General features: G+C 43.1%; 1 protein-coding gene across 1 annotated transcript in view; it reads right to left on the reverse strand.

Annotated features, from left to right (window-relative positions):
• SLC4A5 (solute carrier family 4 member 5) overlaps window positions 1-12,837 on the reverse strand; it is a 118,619-nt gene extending 105,782 nt beyond the window's left edge. The window contains exons 1-2 of the mRNA XM_034761732.1: window positions 12,598-12,837; window positions 11,217-11,408 (exon numbers count right to left, since the gene is read on the reverse strand). Of these exons, the coding sequence (XP_034617623.1) occupies window positions 11,217-11,408; window positions 12,598-12,670 (265 nt within the window). The 5' untranslated portion in view covers window positions 12,671-12,837. The remainder of the gene's footprint in view (window positions 1-11,216; window positions 11,409-12,597) is intronic.
• Between the last annotated feature and the right edge of the window lie 3,669 nt (window positions 12,838-16,506).

Consider the following 16,506-nt stretch of genomic DNA (forward strand, 5'->3'; position numbering starts at 1 on the left):
GTCAAGACAACAAAGGAATGTGGTCATTCCCCAGAGCCCCTCAGTAGCATCTACCTACCTATGTAGGTGCTACATATCGCTGGGGTAGCGGAGACTTCTATGGAGCCTCGGCTAGAAGGCAAAGATGGTGAGGGACGAAAAAGGCAGTACTATTAGCAGCTCTCCCTCCCCGTGAATCCTGTACTGAGTCTCAGGCCAGCTCTGGCAATCCTAGACCATTGTCTATTTCTGGGGGATTTGCAGGAGATAGTAGAAAAAGTAGGAAGGTGGGATCTGCCAAATAACAACAGTCATGTTGGGCCAGGAGGCTTTCCCTGTTCCTAAGATTCCTTAACAATCTGCTCATTTAAGGGCCTACTTTATGTAGAGCAGAACACACCAGTTATTGCAGGCCACAAGACTCTCGCTAGGAATCTGGCAGAAGAACGTGCCATGCGCCCGGTGTGTTGGAATGCTATTCACTCGTGCTATTTGGGTCCGCTTCCAAACAGCTGAAAAATGCCTGCGGCGGAGGAACACCTTTGTTCAGAGGTAATACCACTGTGGGATTCCCAAGGGAGAGATCCTTGGGCCAACTGCAAGGCGGTATTCGTACGTTATCGCATGGCATGTACAGAGATGCCACAACTTATGTAAATTAGTGGGGTGGGGGGGAGAGCAGGAATGAAAATGCAGGAGTTCGGAAGCGATGTTGAGGGGGACATCAACAGGAGAATCAAAATTGATGGAGACACGTCCTCTCTCTTCCCCAAGTGGTTACACCAATAGGCACATAGGACACAACATACACAAAGTAGGCAGAACAACTACATTAATTCCCAGAGTGCTTAATTCCAGTACTTTTACTAGATTTGGATTATGTGACTGGTCTAACCTATTAATTTTAAAAATCAAAAAGATTTCCCCCTCTTTCTAATAATCAGCACATGTGAAAAATGTACAGAAGCATTCGGCCCTTCCCATTATAGAAAGGTGGAATCAAAAAGCTAAGTACTATGGGCCAAGTATTGAGGCACCCAAATCCCTTGGAATGGGGAAAGAATGAATGAATGGAGAACACACGCACACACGCACACACACACACACACACACACACGAGGTACACTCCTAAGTGTGAGCACCTCTCTGAACATCCAGTCTCTTTCCCTGCCACTGCAGGATTGCTGCCTTCAGCACATTTGCTAGTGTTTTGTACAACCTGGTTTATAAATTCCCACCCTTTCCCTGGGGAGACTATTCCACACGCCAATAATCTCACTATCAGGCAGCTCTTCTGATATTCAGCCTAAATGTTCTCGTCATTCATTCAACTGCTTTAGATGATCCTGCCCTGTTCCTGGGTGCTTACAGCCTTCAAGTATTTCCCGGCAGTTATGACTGGCCCTTCGTTGTCACTTAGCCAAGCTAAGCACGTCTACTTCTTTTGGTCTTTCCTCCTAAACCTGCCTCCTTCCAGATTCTTCTTCTTCCTCCTTTCACAACTCCTTCCCATTCATCATCAGTATCCTTTTAGCCATGAGATACACAGAAATGACCACAATACTCAAGGTATGGTCATGTCAGAGTCATACAGAGAGGTGCTTTTTTGAAAATGTTACCCTCAGTCATTGGGAGTATGTCTATATCACAATCGCAGGGTGTGATTGCAGATCAAGCTTTAGTCTACCTAGTTTGGCCCCTGGATTCGTGAAGCCATGGCAATGAAAGCTTCAGCATGGCCTATACAAGACTGAAGTGGCTTCACTGCTGTGGGACCCAAACTAGCTAGCTTGGGTGTGGCTGCCTGAGTTGCAATCACACCTGTGACTGCAGTATAGGCATACCCTTTGGCCCTAAGTCCTCTTTCAATGGGACGTAGGCTACCATGGCCCAGATTCTCAAAGGGATTTAGGCATCTAACTCCTGTTCATTACATGGTTTTGAGAATTTTACCCAGGTTGTAGTATACCCCCATTCTGGGACATATCGGCCTGCCCATATACAGGACCAAAAACCAGACAAAGGGCCAGATTCTTGGCTGGTGTGAATCAGTGTCACTCCATTGAAGATATTGAGCCAGGTTCAGTGAAGCCAATGGACTTATGCCAATTTACACGGAGTGAGGTTCTGGTCCACGGCGATAACTCATGAAAATAGAGAATGAATGTGAGGTAGAGACAATTCCAGAAAAACTCACTCTGGACTCATCTACATGAGAAGGTCGCACCGGTATAACTTGAGGTGTGAACTGAAACCAGTAGAATGACACTGGCGTAAAAGACTCTGTGGACACTCTTATTTTGGTACAAGAGAGGCCTTTTCCCAGTTTAGTTTAACCTGTTCCTGATTGACCTGAGCTAAACCAAAATAAACCACCCCTATACTGAAGTAAATGCCCACACAACCTTTTGCACTGGTTTATATTGGTTTAAAAAGAGATTTATGTTATACTGTCTCATGCCGACAAGCCTTGAGTCGACGTATATATTGTAGATCTTACAACGCTCACACTACTTATACTCAGTAGACATCTTCATTCTGACATTTCTCTCCCCCTTGTAAGTGGTTCCCCTCTTATATACAGTCCTGAATCTTCTAAGTCTACATGGCATGCTTATCCAAACAAACACTCCCCCTCCAAAGTTGTATAAAGTAAAATAATCCCCCCCAAACAAGAGCGACACTCATTCTACATGCACGCTGGGTTCAATCCAGTAGTAATTATCATATTCCACACTTCCTCAGTGCCTTCCACTCGAAGGTCTCAAAGCACTTAACAAATGATTACAAACTTAGCATCAAACACCCCCATGAGGTTGGCGGGGCATTGCCCCTCCCCACACTGCCCCCTCCCTTCGTTTTACAGGGGAGGAAGTGGAGGAATACAGAGTTTACCGGACTTGCCCTAGGTCACACAGTGAGCCTGTCTAGACCCATCCAGCCATATTCTCCTCCTGGCCCCCCCATCATCACAAGATCAGAATTTGTGGCAGAGCCATGAATAAAATGTAGGTCTCCTGATTCTTCCGACAGTTTTTTCCCTGTTATGAAGAGAAACCATCTTCAGCTCCTTTAATATCCCCTGCTCACTGGCCTATGAAGCATCATGTTCGTAACAGACATGGCTGCAAATTGAGAGACTTTTTTGTGTCCCTAACTTGAGGGCTAAATCTCCTCTCCAAATTGCACAGGAAAATCTCTTCCAGCCTATTCCCCACTCCATGCATGTGCCTGAGTTACACATAAGAACCACCTTTGGAGAACTGTGCTCTGTAAAGCTAAGAGGGGAGTTTAGAACTATGCTCGCAGGATCAAATCTGGATTCAAACTTCCGGCATTGAAGTCAATAGAAATTTTGCCTGAGTAAGGACTTCCGGAATGGCCCACGTTACAATTATTATTTCTAACATTCTAACAATACTCTTGGCACATTACAAAATAAAGATACAGTCCCTGTACCCAGAAGGACTTATACTGTTAGAATCAATTTTGTCTCCTAATCACCCTGGCATTTCACTAAGTAACCTGGACACAAGGACAGGACCTTCCGCAAAGGTGCAGAACTGCTGGTTTGGGTTGGGAGGGTTGTCTCCTCCGCTGTTGGTGGCGAGTTGTTCAAACAAGGGTTTAACCCAACCACATGTCGGTCTCCTCGGACACCGTGTATTTTAATAAACTGTTGGGTTTTAGCACTCTCTTAATGTGTCAGATGTTAATCCACTTATGAAAATGTCTTTGTTAACGGAATCCCACTGCTCTAGAACTTGGAAATAAGAAAGTCGGCCATATACGGTACTCAAGAAAGGGGCTAATTAAATTGGTACATATGTGTAAAAGGAAACCTCCTGCTGCAGCCAGAAATACTGCCTTTCCCATCCATAAAAATCAGGTGAAGCAGAATTCATAACTGCCGTGAAAGACTAGGATGTCCATTGCATTATAGTTTAGCCTGCTTTACTGCTTACGACCCTTAAGCCACACCACCAGAGTCTTGGTCATTATTATTATTAATTATTGTCATGCTTTGAGGCTCTGGTTGGAATCAGGGGCCTGTCGTGCTAGTTGCTGCACCAACACAAAGGAAGACACAACCCCAGAGAGTTCACGACCGACATACATTAGGTACATTTAAGAATCTCTCTTGCAAAAAGCAATGCTGGGATAAAAGCAGAGGATCTCAGCTGAGAGGCCAGTAACGCTTTCTGATCCGATCCCTCAGTCCTGCAATGGTATGGGGAGCTCACGGACATGAGAACAAGGATGGTATCAGTCCCCTTCTATTGCAATGCTACAGTCACTTGAGGTTCAAGCTCTGCACCTTGATGATGCTGATGTATTCTTTGCATTGTGGTAGCAACACGGGGCCATAAGCAGGGATTGGGACCCCACTGCGGTAGGCACTGTACATGCACAAAACAAAAAAGCCCCCCTCCTCTGGCCATGGAGCTCCCTGATGGCAGTAGAGCCAGTGCGGGGTCTGTTATGCAAAAGATTAGACCCCCTCTCCCCAGATCAATAGGAAAGCGGTTTGTGATACATCACCCCGCTGAGAGGATGAACAACATGGGTTAAAAATAATTATTATTATGATGTGGCAGCCAGATGGGTGCTTCACAGAACACACACACACAAGACAGGTCCCTGCCTTGAAAAGCATAAAAATCTACATGATAATAAATAAATGCCACAGTTGCAGGGAGGGGAGGTTGGGGGGGGGGTCTCAGGCTTTGCCCTGGGAAGGGGGAGGAGTTGGGGGACAACCTCAACTCTATGCAACTTTCTCAGCTGGAGGGAAAGGACCTTCCCCCTGGGGGCACAGAGCTCGTTGGTTGGGGACCCTCTAAGGGCTCCATCCCACAGAGACACCGAGGGAGAGATGGACAAGAGCTATTCTGTATTGGAGTCCCTGCTGCCAGCCTCTCTGCAACCATGTGCAAGTACCAAGTTAATTATTCTTATACCAGCCTTGACAAAAGGGCATATCCTAGTCCAAGCCATTGAGGGGAACCCGTAACGGCCCTTGGAAACTTCTCCCATCACCGACAGTAGCTATTTTAATCTAATCTATATTTTCCCTACTGTAGTTTCAGCCAGTCACCTTTCTTCTGTCTCTAATGACAGAGAGGAATTGTGTCCTACCTTTAACATCCCTTTGCAAAGTTCCAGACACCTTCTTTTCTCCAGGCTGGATCTTCCCAGCTCTTGGCCCTAAAACCTGGGACTTGGGAGACCCTGCTCCACCACAGTGTGACTTTGGGCAAGTCTTTTAGCCTCTCTGTGACTCAGTTCCCCCAGTGGGGATAATAGCACTGCCCTGCCTCCCAGCGGTGCTCTGAGGATAAATGCATGAAAGACTGTGAGGGGGCTACATCTGTACCTAAAGGTCGTTTAACATTGTAACTTTCTATTCTGAGTGCATTTGTGAAGAATTTTTTTTTTGTCAGCCATTGACGAAAACAAAAGACAAAGGGGAACATTTACCTAGAAAAGAGGGTTTTTTCTTTCTTTCCCCCAGCTTAAGGTCTAAGCCGATCTGTCTACACATAACACGTACTTTCTGCACTGTGCAGTTTTGCCGGGATCCTTGAGCTACTGCCTTCACTCCATTCACAGCACACCTAGTCATTCAATATCATGCAAGTGGAAGGTCTGAAGATCATTTTTCAGGTCTCTTCCTCCTCTAGACTCTTAGTCACATTGTTCCCCTGACCGGGGTCACTGACCCGAACAAAGAGTTATTTGCTAAACCAACATTGATAGGACTTCACTGAGCAGTGGGGGCAGGAAGCTGCTGGAGAGAATGCTTGGTATTTATTCACCTGAGGGATCTTTTCCTCCCTGAAATAAACAAAGCCTATCTTAGCCTGGCCATAATTTCAGGCACTTACGTGGATCTTATTCATTTTTCTCAGCTGGTAAATCTGATACATCATTCTGCTTCGTCAATGAAGATACCAGATGTTCAGCTAGGAAGATATTTAATGGTGATTTTATTTTGAGCACGCAAACCGGGCATCTTCAAAGAAGCACTGATACAACATTCTTGCAAGGTTTTGACATCTCAGCCTTATTAAAACTATCCTCATTAGAACGCTCCCTCAATTTACTACTTGGAGTCATTGGCCACCTTGCAGGGCACTGAGTTACGAGAGCATACGAATGCGAACGGCTAGTTTAATAAAATCTTTTTGCACTTTCGGAGCAAAAGTGACCCAAATGCTTGCAGAGTTTTTGCACTTTTGAAAGGCAATTCACTAAAACTAAATCAGAATGCATACACTTATGCTAGGAATTTTATCAAAGGTCATAAAGAGATCCACTGTTTGGGCAGGAATAGATCACATTAATGTAATTTAAAAAAACCCAAAGAATTAAGAAAGATATTGCCAAGATGACAGATTTTGGTCTTTCCACAGTTTTATATCAGTGAAACTCCACTGGCTTTAGTGGAGTTACCCCTAATTTAAACCATAGTGAGATCAGAATCAAGCCCCAAACTTTCCAGAGCTGAAGATTTAGCTCAACATTAATACTACAGATAAAACAGATTATATTAAAATGGATCATTGCACAGAACAACACAATGTAATACTCGTATTGTTACATGCATATATCTATATTAAAGATGCACCAAACCCCGAGAACTACTTCCCAAACCTTTCCCCAACATGATAAAAGCCCCAGCTAATGTGGTTTTGCAAAACAAAGGCCAACTCTGGTTTTGCTTCTCTTGTGTCTCATATTATATATACATATATAGAAAGTGGCTGCCATTAAAAGAATAAAAGCTGTGCACAAGGTTATCGGCACTGACTGCAGTTTCCAACTAGACTTGGCATAACAAATAACTAACAAGCACCTGGCATCTGTTTGAAATGCCAACTATCTAATGGTGCTTGACAATTGTAATTATCCATTCCTTCAAAAGAAAGGCATTCATTTTCTGCAGGTCTCATTTTGCAGGACAATCAGAACATACAATGGGCTTTTTTCTCCTTTGCTGTCCATTCCTTGTCCCCTAAAAAGAAGGATAGCAGCAACACTGGTTGTTCAACAGAGATGATCCTTGCAACTAGCTGCCTTCTACAATAAAGCATCCCAGCAGCAGCACTTATTGAACCTCAGGACTGAGAACCACTTAGAGGATTTAGATGCCCAATTTCCATTAATTTTAATGGGAACTGGATGTCCAAATTCCTTAGAATGCATTGAAAAGCTCAGCCCACCGCTCTAAATTGTCCCTCTGTCTAAGACCAACATCCTATTCTAGATGCAATTTGCCTCTTCTATCCCACTTCCAGAACACTGTGATGCAGCAACGGGCTACAAAATGGAAGGCTCTCTCTCTCTAGCAAGCATGTGGGCTTACTGCTAAACTCCTTGTGTTATATTTTTTGGGGTCAGCTGTGCCACATTTTTAAGGCTCAGTATCCCTACGTTTGTAGGCTGGAAGGGACAGCGACACCAGTCAAAAACACCTTTCTTACCCCCTCAGACATGAAGGAGCTGTGTTTGCTACCAAAAAGTTTATTTTCAGCAAGCACATCAGATTCCAAGATGCCACACTGTCTTGCTAATCAATTTCTCTCACACTTGCAAACAGAAACAATGCTGTCGCGTTTTACCCGGCCCCTAGATCAGTTAAAAAATGGCTTTTGTAAGCAAGAAACAAAGCCCAGGAACACCAAGGTTTTTAAGACTGGAAAGAGAATGGAAATAGCATGTGGAATAGTTCTTACCTGGAATGGTTTGCATTCTTTGCCCCGTTAAACGTACACCACACCAAACAAAAACCACCCCAAACTTCCTCCTTTATCCACTCAGTCTTGTTAAACTCCACAGCTTAATGAGCAGATTATAGAGAATATAAAGCACTTTCCTCTCTCTTCAGCTCTCATGACGTGAAGTTACCAAATCCACCGAGATGCCTGTACAAGAGGTGAGCGAACTGGTGTGTGTGTGAGAGAGAGTGAATGAGGTGGGGGGGAAATGAGAGAGAGGTGGGAGGATGGGAACAGCGGCATAGGTTTTGATATAATCTCTACAACTTCAGAAATGCTGCACATATTTATTCCAAGCACGGACAGAGCCCTATGCCTCTTTACTCAGGCAAAATTCCCCACAGAAGTCAATGGGAGTTCTGCCAAAGTATGAGTTGAACTGCTGAACAGGCCCTATTTTAGCTGGTTTAAATCCTAAATGTTTTGGATTCTCCATGTGCCTCGTGCTTTACTGTTTCTTCATATTGCATCATACGCATGCTGGGCCTCATCTTCAGATACTGACATCCATCCATCAGGAATATTGCATTGGATTTATTTCCTTCAAGGTAAGGTAAGGTAAATTGAGGGTTTTATGCAGGGTTAGAGTGCTCCACTAAGTGCTTTGGAGACTGTTTCAAATACACAATTGCGAACGCTTGCTTTGTAAATGCTGCATTATTCAGAAACAACTTGCAACAACTACAAAGAACTGTACTCCCCATAACTAGCCACAGTCAGAAACCTTTACCATTTCCAGCACCTTTTATTGGAGACCGTCAAATAGAAGACAAGCCTGCGCTGTTGATCCTACAGGTTTGCTATCATTTAGCTTTAATGCACAGCCTCTATATGTAAGTCACATTGAATAACTAACTGGGACACTATGCTTTGCCAAGTGAAAGAAAACAAAGTTTAAGTATAAGGAATTACAGGCATGATTTCCAGACTGGTACTCTGGTTTTACAAGTGCACTTTTGCCAGGGAATTGCTGGAATGCTTTGCCAGTGAAAAGCATGAATGAATCGCAAGCAGAATCTATGGTGAGTACAAAATTGTGCTCTTAAAGAGAGGATTCTAAAGCAAATCCCTATATCAGGTCACTTTTTGTGATCCAGCTCCTACAGCAGTTTGGTTTAATGCACTCTTAAATGAGCAAAAAGAAGAGAACATCTATATTGGGGCTAAAACGAAGATTGACAGCTATTTTGCTATGTAAAATGTTAATCTTTGCTAAGGAGCTTTAAAAACTAGACTGGACAAGGCTCTAGGGAATAAACTGTAGGGAACAATCCTACTCTGGTGAAGAAATAGACTAGATGTGACCCAATAGGGTCTTTCCTGTCTCTAACAACTATGATTACATGACACCTTGAAATATATTAGAGCAACGCATACATTTTCTGCTAAATTCTGGTCATTCTGCTAACTCACCCTCCCATTCACCACCCCACCCCCGCCCCTGCCGGTCTTCTCTGTTCACCTGTCATGTCCTGTCTGACGTCTAATCTGTGAGCTCCCTGGGACAGGGACGGTCTTTTTTGTTATTTTCTATGTACTGCATAGCACAATGGGGCCCTGACCCTCAGCTAGGGTTCTTAGACGCTACTGCAATTGGAATAATAAACTAGGAGAAATAATACCTACCTCTTTTATAGTGCTTTTCATCAGTAGATCTCAAAGCACTTTATAAATATTGCAATTAAGTCAGGATGGAAAAAATGCAAAAAGTAAAGCCAGAAAATGGTCAGCAAAAAGGCACTGCATTCAGTCATAATTCAATGACCAGAAATATGGGCTATTAACTCTATTGTTTAGTAAGAAGTAGGAAATAACATTAATTACTTACAGCACAATAACACTTTGAAAACACAGCACTGAAATGACCTTGCTGCATCACTTACGGACTCTTTCAAAGGCTAACATATCACATCTGCTCTGCTTACAAAGGAAAAGGTGTGTTTTCAAATTGCTGGTGTCATGGGACTTGAAAAATTAAGGCTATCTTCTTCTTGTTTTTGGTACCATTTAGAATAGCGAAGAAGAGACCATAATTGTACCTACAGGCTGCAAATGCTACTTTCTTTACCATGTTTTATCAGCAGAGAACGAACCCAGGACCTTCAACACTAAAAGCAAGGACGGTTACCATTTGAACTAGAGGAGTACCACATTTGCTATTAACAGTAATAGGCTCTTGTACGCGGACCAGCCACTACAGGAAACACACTACACGTCACACAAAATACAAAATAAACCAGTGGGTAGGTTTCATAAATATGCAGGATGGAGAGAAATTTATTTGGTGTGGCCAGTACACAGGGCATAGCTATGAGTGGTCAGATGAAATTATGCTCAATATAAGGAGAAAAGCTTTCTGACAATGAGATCTATTAAGCTGTGCATTTCCTGAGGAAAATGGTGGAAGTCCTATTTTTTGGGGTGGGTGGGGGGTGGTTTGTAAAATTAGACTGGACAAAACAGTCCAAACATCTCTAACAATTATATTGCATGGAGAATGGGTCCATCAATGGCTATTAGCCAAGCTAGTCAAGGACGCAACCCCATGCTCTGAGTGTCCCTAAGCCAGAACACTGGGCTAGATGGACCATTGGTCTGACCCAGTGTGGCCGTTCTTATGTTCCAATTCTACAGTCAGAACATACCTGACAAATTTGCTGATGCTGCACAAAGCAGAACTGAATCCAGGTCACTCTTCCTAAACTGCATGGGCTGAAAGAGATCCCGGCAACAAGACTTGTGCTTCAGCAGCCCTGAGCTGCCTGAACAGACCCTTTGTGGCCAGTGCAACCACCTATAATTTAGAGAAGCCTTTAGGCCATTCTTAAGCAGCCAAGTACCAAATCGGCCCCTGGCAGCTGTGGGAATTAGGGGAGTACAAAGCCAGCTCTGGAACATCTGAGTACTGTCCCCTTGTGGTGAAGGCACAAAAGGCTATGTCAGCTTGAGCGCTACAGAGGACTAAACTTGAGTGAATAATGTTTTTTTGGGTCTGGGTCTGAATTGAATAATAATAAATAATAATAATAATAATAATAAAAAATCTGACCCAAAATGAAACTTTCAAAAGTTTTTGTCCAGTTGAAAAGCTGAAAAAAATTAATTTTCAACTGAATGAAATGTTTCTATACCTCTAAATGATTTTTCCCCAGTGTTTTGATTCATTTAGAGTCAACCAAAATGTTTTCGGTCAACTTCAAATGATTTTGTTTTCCAATTTTTCATTTCGATTTGGCAGTTTCAGGTGTTTTTCACCTTTTTTTTTTTTTTTTTTTTTTTAAATTGGCCAAATTTGGAATTGAATTCAAGCCCTGTTTTTTTAAATGAAAAACACAATTTGTTGAAAAAAATGATGCAAGCATTATAGAGGACCGCACAGACCACCTCAGGAAATCTGATCTAGCGAGAGCCTAATTCCTTTTCTTGATTGCAGGGTATAGCACAACTAGGACTTACTCGTCCTGCTGGCGTTGTCGTTCCCATTGTCGTAGCTTGCTTGCCCTCCTTCATCGGTATCTGATCGGTCCTGGCGCTCGTAGAGCCTTTCATTCTCACTGGTTTTATCCCGGCTGGAGGTGGATCTCCGTCTGCGCCTTTTCCTCCTGTAGCCCCGTGGCATTGGCACCCCAATGTAAATGGAATGGTAGTCTGCAATGGAGAAAAAAGAAACCCACCAAGGAACCTTCCATGCAGAAGCAGGGCTCTGGGTGTACAAACCTCACAACTTTTCACTTGTGGATAAAAGCCAGTTCTTTCATATGCTCTCCCCACCCCATTTGGCCTGAAACACCAAACATTACTATCATGCTAACAAAGATGTCTAGCTACTCCCAAACCCATCGATGCTATGGAGTCCACAAGTAGGCAAGCCCATGGGTTCTGCATCTCATCAGCACCCCTAGAAGCACCATAACATGCATCCCCACTGATACATCGGGGTGCAAGACTATGCCAAACCATGTTTCACCTCCACAAAGGACGTTTTTCCTTATTTAGATGGAAACATGACAAATTTTATCCATTTCGCCTTGAATTTTGGCATCACTTCTCTATTCCATTACTCCAAGGAATATTACCCTGCAACATAGTCTTCAGACCAGCTGAACAGCCCTATTCTGAGACGTGCTGAGGTGCTACAGCTTCCACAGACTTCAACAGGAGTTGTGGGTGCTCAACACCTCTCAGGATCGGGCGTCAGCTGTCTAGTACGAAGTCTAAGGCAGTGGTTTCTCAACCTTCTCAAACTGTCCACCTCTTAGTCAAAGTCAAAAACGTTCATGTCCCCCTTACATTTAATATAAAAGAGTAAAAAAAGGTATCTAGGATAACAATAAGTCTTATTTGTGTATGTGCTTTGAGAAGTTGATAGAGAATACTTGACTTTGAAGAGTAATGGCGTGTGAGGAGTGAGATTTTCTTTTCTTCCAAACAAATACGTTTTTCAATGCCTCGCAACCCCTTTGGTTGTCATGACCCATGAGCTGAGAAACATTGGTCTAGTGGATAGACAGGGCATTAGACTAGGACTCAGGATATCTGGGTTCAATTCACAGCTCAGCCACAGAGTCCCTGTGTGCCCATGAGCATGTTACTTAGAGCTGTCTGGGGCCTTAGTTCTTCATCTATAAATGGAGATAGCACTTCCCTATCTCCCAGGAGGGTTTGGGCGAACGAATCCATTAAGGATTGTGACATACTGCAGTGATGAGGGCCATAAAAGTAGGTAGGTAGGTAGATCAATCGATCACTGAAGTCAATGAGAGTTTTACCATTGGACTTCATGGGAGCAGAATCAGCCTCCCAAGGCAAATTGTGGAACACCTGGAATTTCTCTTACCTTCATCATCATCATATCTCTTCCTGGAGTTGCTGAGACCTCTTTCACTCAATCCATCATCCTCATCCATCATGACTGAACCACGAGAGGAGAGAGCTGAGGGATTCAAGGGGGGGCGGGAAAGAAAGAAAAATAATTAGAACATGACCTTTAAGAAAAAATATTTTCATTTTAGATCAATAAGAGATTCTCCAGAGAGAGGCATCTGGCTCCACATCAGTGGTAAGAGACTATTATTAAAATTGTCATCTTTTTGGGGCAGGGGCCATCCTTTAGTTTTGTGTTTGTACAGTGCCTGGCACAGTGGGGCCCGGTCCTTTTTCTAGATGCTCCTGCAATATAAATAAATAATAAATCAATACTGACGAAGGCTGGAGTTTCTCGCCGATCCCCTGAGGTGGTTCTGCCGGATCTGGGCTAAGACACATTGCTGGGGAGCAGTGTGGAGGACGTTGCTTAATAAATGTTATTTGTGTTACAGTAGTGCCTACAGACCCCAACAGAGATGGCGACCATTGTGCTATGCACGGTACAATCAGCTGGTGAGAGACAGTCCTTGCCCCAAGAACTTACAGCCTAAATAGACAAAACAGGCAAAGCATTGGAGAGAAGAAGGTCTGAAGACATTGTTTCATTCTGTGTTTGTACAGGGCCTAGCAAAATGGGCGGCTGGTACATGACTGGGGCTCCTAGCTTCTACTGCAAAATGCATAAATAATTACAAGGGAAATATTTAATGAACAAGAGGCCTAAATTCACAGAGGTGATTGGGTTTTTAATATTATTTTTGTAAGGGAACTAGCTAGCTTAGGAGGTTTGTAATGAGATACAGAAGCTATCCGAGCTGTAGGTACCTGATCCAACTGCCATTAAAGTCAAAGGAAAGGCTTCCCTTTTTATTACTCCTTATTATTTGTATTCCTGTAGGGGCTCTATCATGGACCTGAACCTCACTGTGCTAGGTGCTGTACAAACACAGAATAAAAAAACCCGGTCCTTTTGATTCTCCTTGTGGCTGCACCAGGCCATATATCACCAAGTTCAAATGTGACTCATTGCAATGGGTGATTAGGTAGCAACGGCTTTTGACGTTTGTCTGATGACTTGGGCAACATGAGGTTCTCAGCTCAGTTCCTAGCATCTACATCACAACCACCGATCCTAACTGGCTGTCTCAACAGAAAGGCCAAGAACTAGACAGGCCATGGAGACTGAACTACCCACTCACTCCTAGAGACAGACAGACACATATATGGCAATTTCCTGCCATATCTTTGGGAGAACTCATTGTGGGCCTGGGACTGTATGAAATTCCATTGGAGACGGTGACCACAGCCCTCCAGGAATGAAGAACAGTGGCTGGAGGCGGAGGGATGATTAGGCAAATTCACTCAGGTTTTAATATGTCCGTAGGGGCACCACCACCTGAAGACGCTCATATATATTGCTTCAAACCGGATTCTCCAGAAGCTACTGGACAAAGAAAGGACTTTTGGATTAATAGCCTGAATTTAAATTAAGGGCTCTCTCAGATCCAGCCAACAGACAGGACGTTCTGTCCAAGGCAGGGGCCAGGGGTCCCAATCCTTAGGGAAGGGTTGGAAGGACTGACACCTGTCATAGCCTGAAATTGGAGTTGGGGGCGGGTGGTGATCTCTGCAAGTGTGTACATATTAAACATATATTTTAATATGCTTTCTCTGTAATGCTTTCCCCTTAAAATAAAGGTGCTTGCTTAGAAAGAGCTGTGGGCTAACTTGTAACTGCTGGCAATTCCACTGGTCATAGGCTTTAAAGAGTATGCCAAGTGCAGATGCTGGCCTGGTTAGGCAGACTGGCTTGCTGGGGATATCACAGTTTTCAGAAGCGAAAGGCTAAAGCAGTCTAGTTGTTATAGTCGTGGGGCTGGGAGACAGGAGACCTGGGTTGTAGTGCAGACTTTGCTTTGAGACTTCTGGAAAGTCATTCCACCTCTTTGCTGAAGTTTCCCCCCCCCCCATCTTAAAAAAAAATGATACTGACCTCCCTTTATGAAGTGCTGTGAGGATGAAAAAAGTGTATAAAAATGTGATCTACAGATGCAAAGTATTATTGTCCTGCTGCTTCTCCTAAGTGGAATTTGCATTTTCATCATGCACCGACCCATTTTGGTAAATATTTGTCCTGCTTTTTGCTCATAATTCTCACATACGGTTTTATTTTGAATGGAGTTTTTGTGTTTTCATCAAGAATAGTAATTAGTTTCCTAATTATCTCACCTATAGTGATTGCCCTTCACACTTGATGAAGACAAGAGGATGGTTACTAGTAGTGGCAGTAAAATCAATGCCTTTCAAAGTCACTTTGAGAGTGATCAGATAGCCAGCTCTGGGCTCTGAGTACCATCACAAACTAATGGCCAGCTCTTGTTTTCTCAAGAGAAGGCATCAAACATTATCAGAGCTGATCAGTTTAAAAAAAAATAAAGATTTGCAAAAGTAATAGTGAATAAGGTACTGAGTTCAGGTTGTTGAGGGAAGCGTGGTCATGTTATTCTCTATTTGCAAGCATTCGTTTAACTACCGGGTATGTCTGGAAGTGCAAAATCTTCACAAATGATTATTTGTCCATATATTCAGACCATTATCCCTGTTTAAAAGCTGCAGTCAGCCAATCAGGAAACAGAATAACCTTGTCATTTATCTTATCTTATTTATATTACAGTAGCATTGAGAAGCCCCAACCAAGCTTGGAGCTCTATTGTGATAGGTGCTGTGCAAAAACAATATAAGAGGTAGTCCTTGTCCCACATTGGTGAATTGGGGTTTATTTACAGTTTTTGTACTAATTTAACTAAAATCGATAGAAAGAAACCTATTTAGTTAAACTGGTGCAACCCCTAAGGGTGGACTGGTTATACTGGTATAAAGATGTTTCTGATGGCATATGTGTGCACTGACTGAGGACATTCCACAAGTGGCATTTCTCATGTCAGACCAGGTTACAAAACAAGGGGCCTGCTCCAAAGCCTATTAAAATCAATGGGAGTCTTCAAATCAACTTTAGGGGCTTTGGATTGGGCTCATAGTGCTCGATCTTGCTGCTACTGAATTAAATGGTCTAGTTTCAATGGGAGACCCTAAATGATTCCTTCTTAGAAAGCAGAGCTCTTGGTGCATTTTGGGCTGAATCCTTAGATCCAGACTACGTCACTGTTATGCCGGCAAAATGTCTATTGACTCCGTGGGGGGATAGGGGGACTGTGCTTACATAAGCGCAGCTGGATTTGATCTCTGTATATGGCCAGATCCATAAACAAGAACCTGGTCTGTCCATTGCACTTAGGGTACAAGTCAAGGGTATTTTACTAATAAAAAATAAAATGGATTCCCATTCCTAGATATGGGTGGGAGTGTTCTCTAGAGTCTCCTTTCTTTTTTCTTTTTTTTTTTAAATTTATGTTAGTGGGCTTGGCCCTAAAAAGTGAATCAATTTCAACTTCCTAGAACCCTACAGAAACAAACCAGCATGACAGCCCAACACACTGAGTAACCCTACAAAAACCAAGCCATTGCGCACAGCCCCATCACTCATAAGTAGCCTCACAATAATAAGCCAATGAGCCAAATATTCATTGTAACTGGAGAATAAAGACTTAGATAATAACCACACATCCCTTACAGAACACTTTTCAGCATAGATCTCAGGGTGCCTTACAAAGATGTGTCAGTGTCATTAGCCATAGCTGACAGATGAGGAGCTAATGTCAGAGGAGAGAACAGAATTTGGGTTTCTTGACTGCCAGCCTAGTCCTGAACCGTTGACATTCACTGGGGAGGCAGTGTAGGAACAGGGCTCAAAGAATTTTATTTAGGCCATAGAGATTAATACATGAATGTTGCAACACTCTTAATAAAAAAAAATACAATT

This window comes from Trachemys scripta, chromosome 2 (genome assembly GCF_013100865.1).
Source record: "Trachemys scripta elegans isolate TJP31775 chromosome 2, CAS_Tse_1.0, whole genome shotgun sequence".
Taxonomy (NCBI): domain Eukaryota; kingdom Metazoa; phylum Chordata; order Testudines; family Emydidae; genus Trachemys; species Trachemys scripta.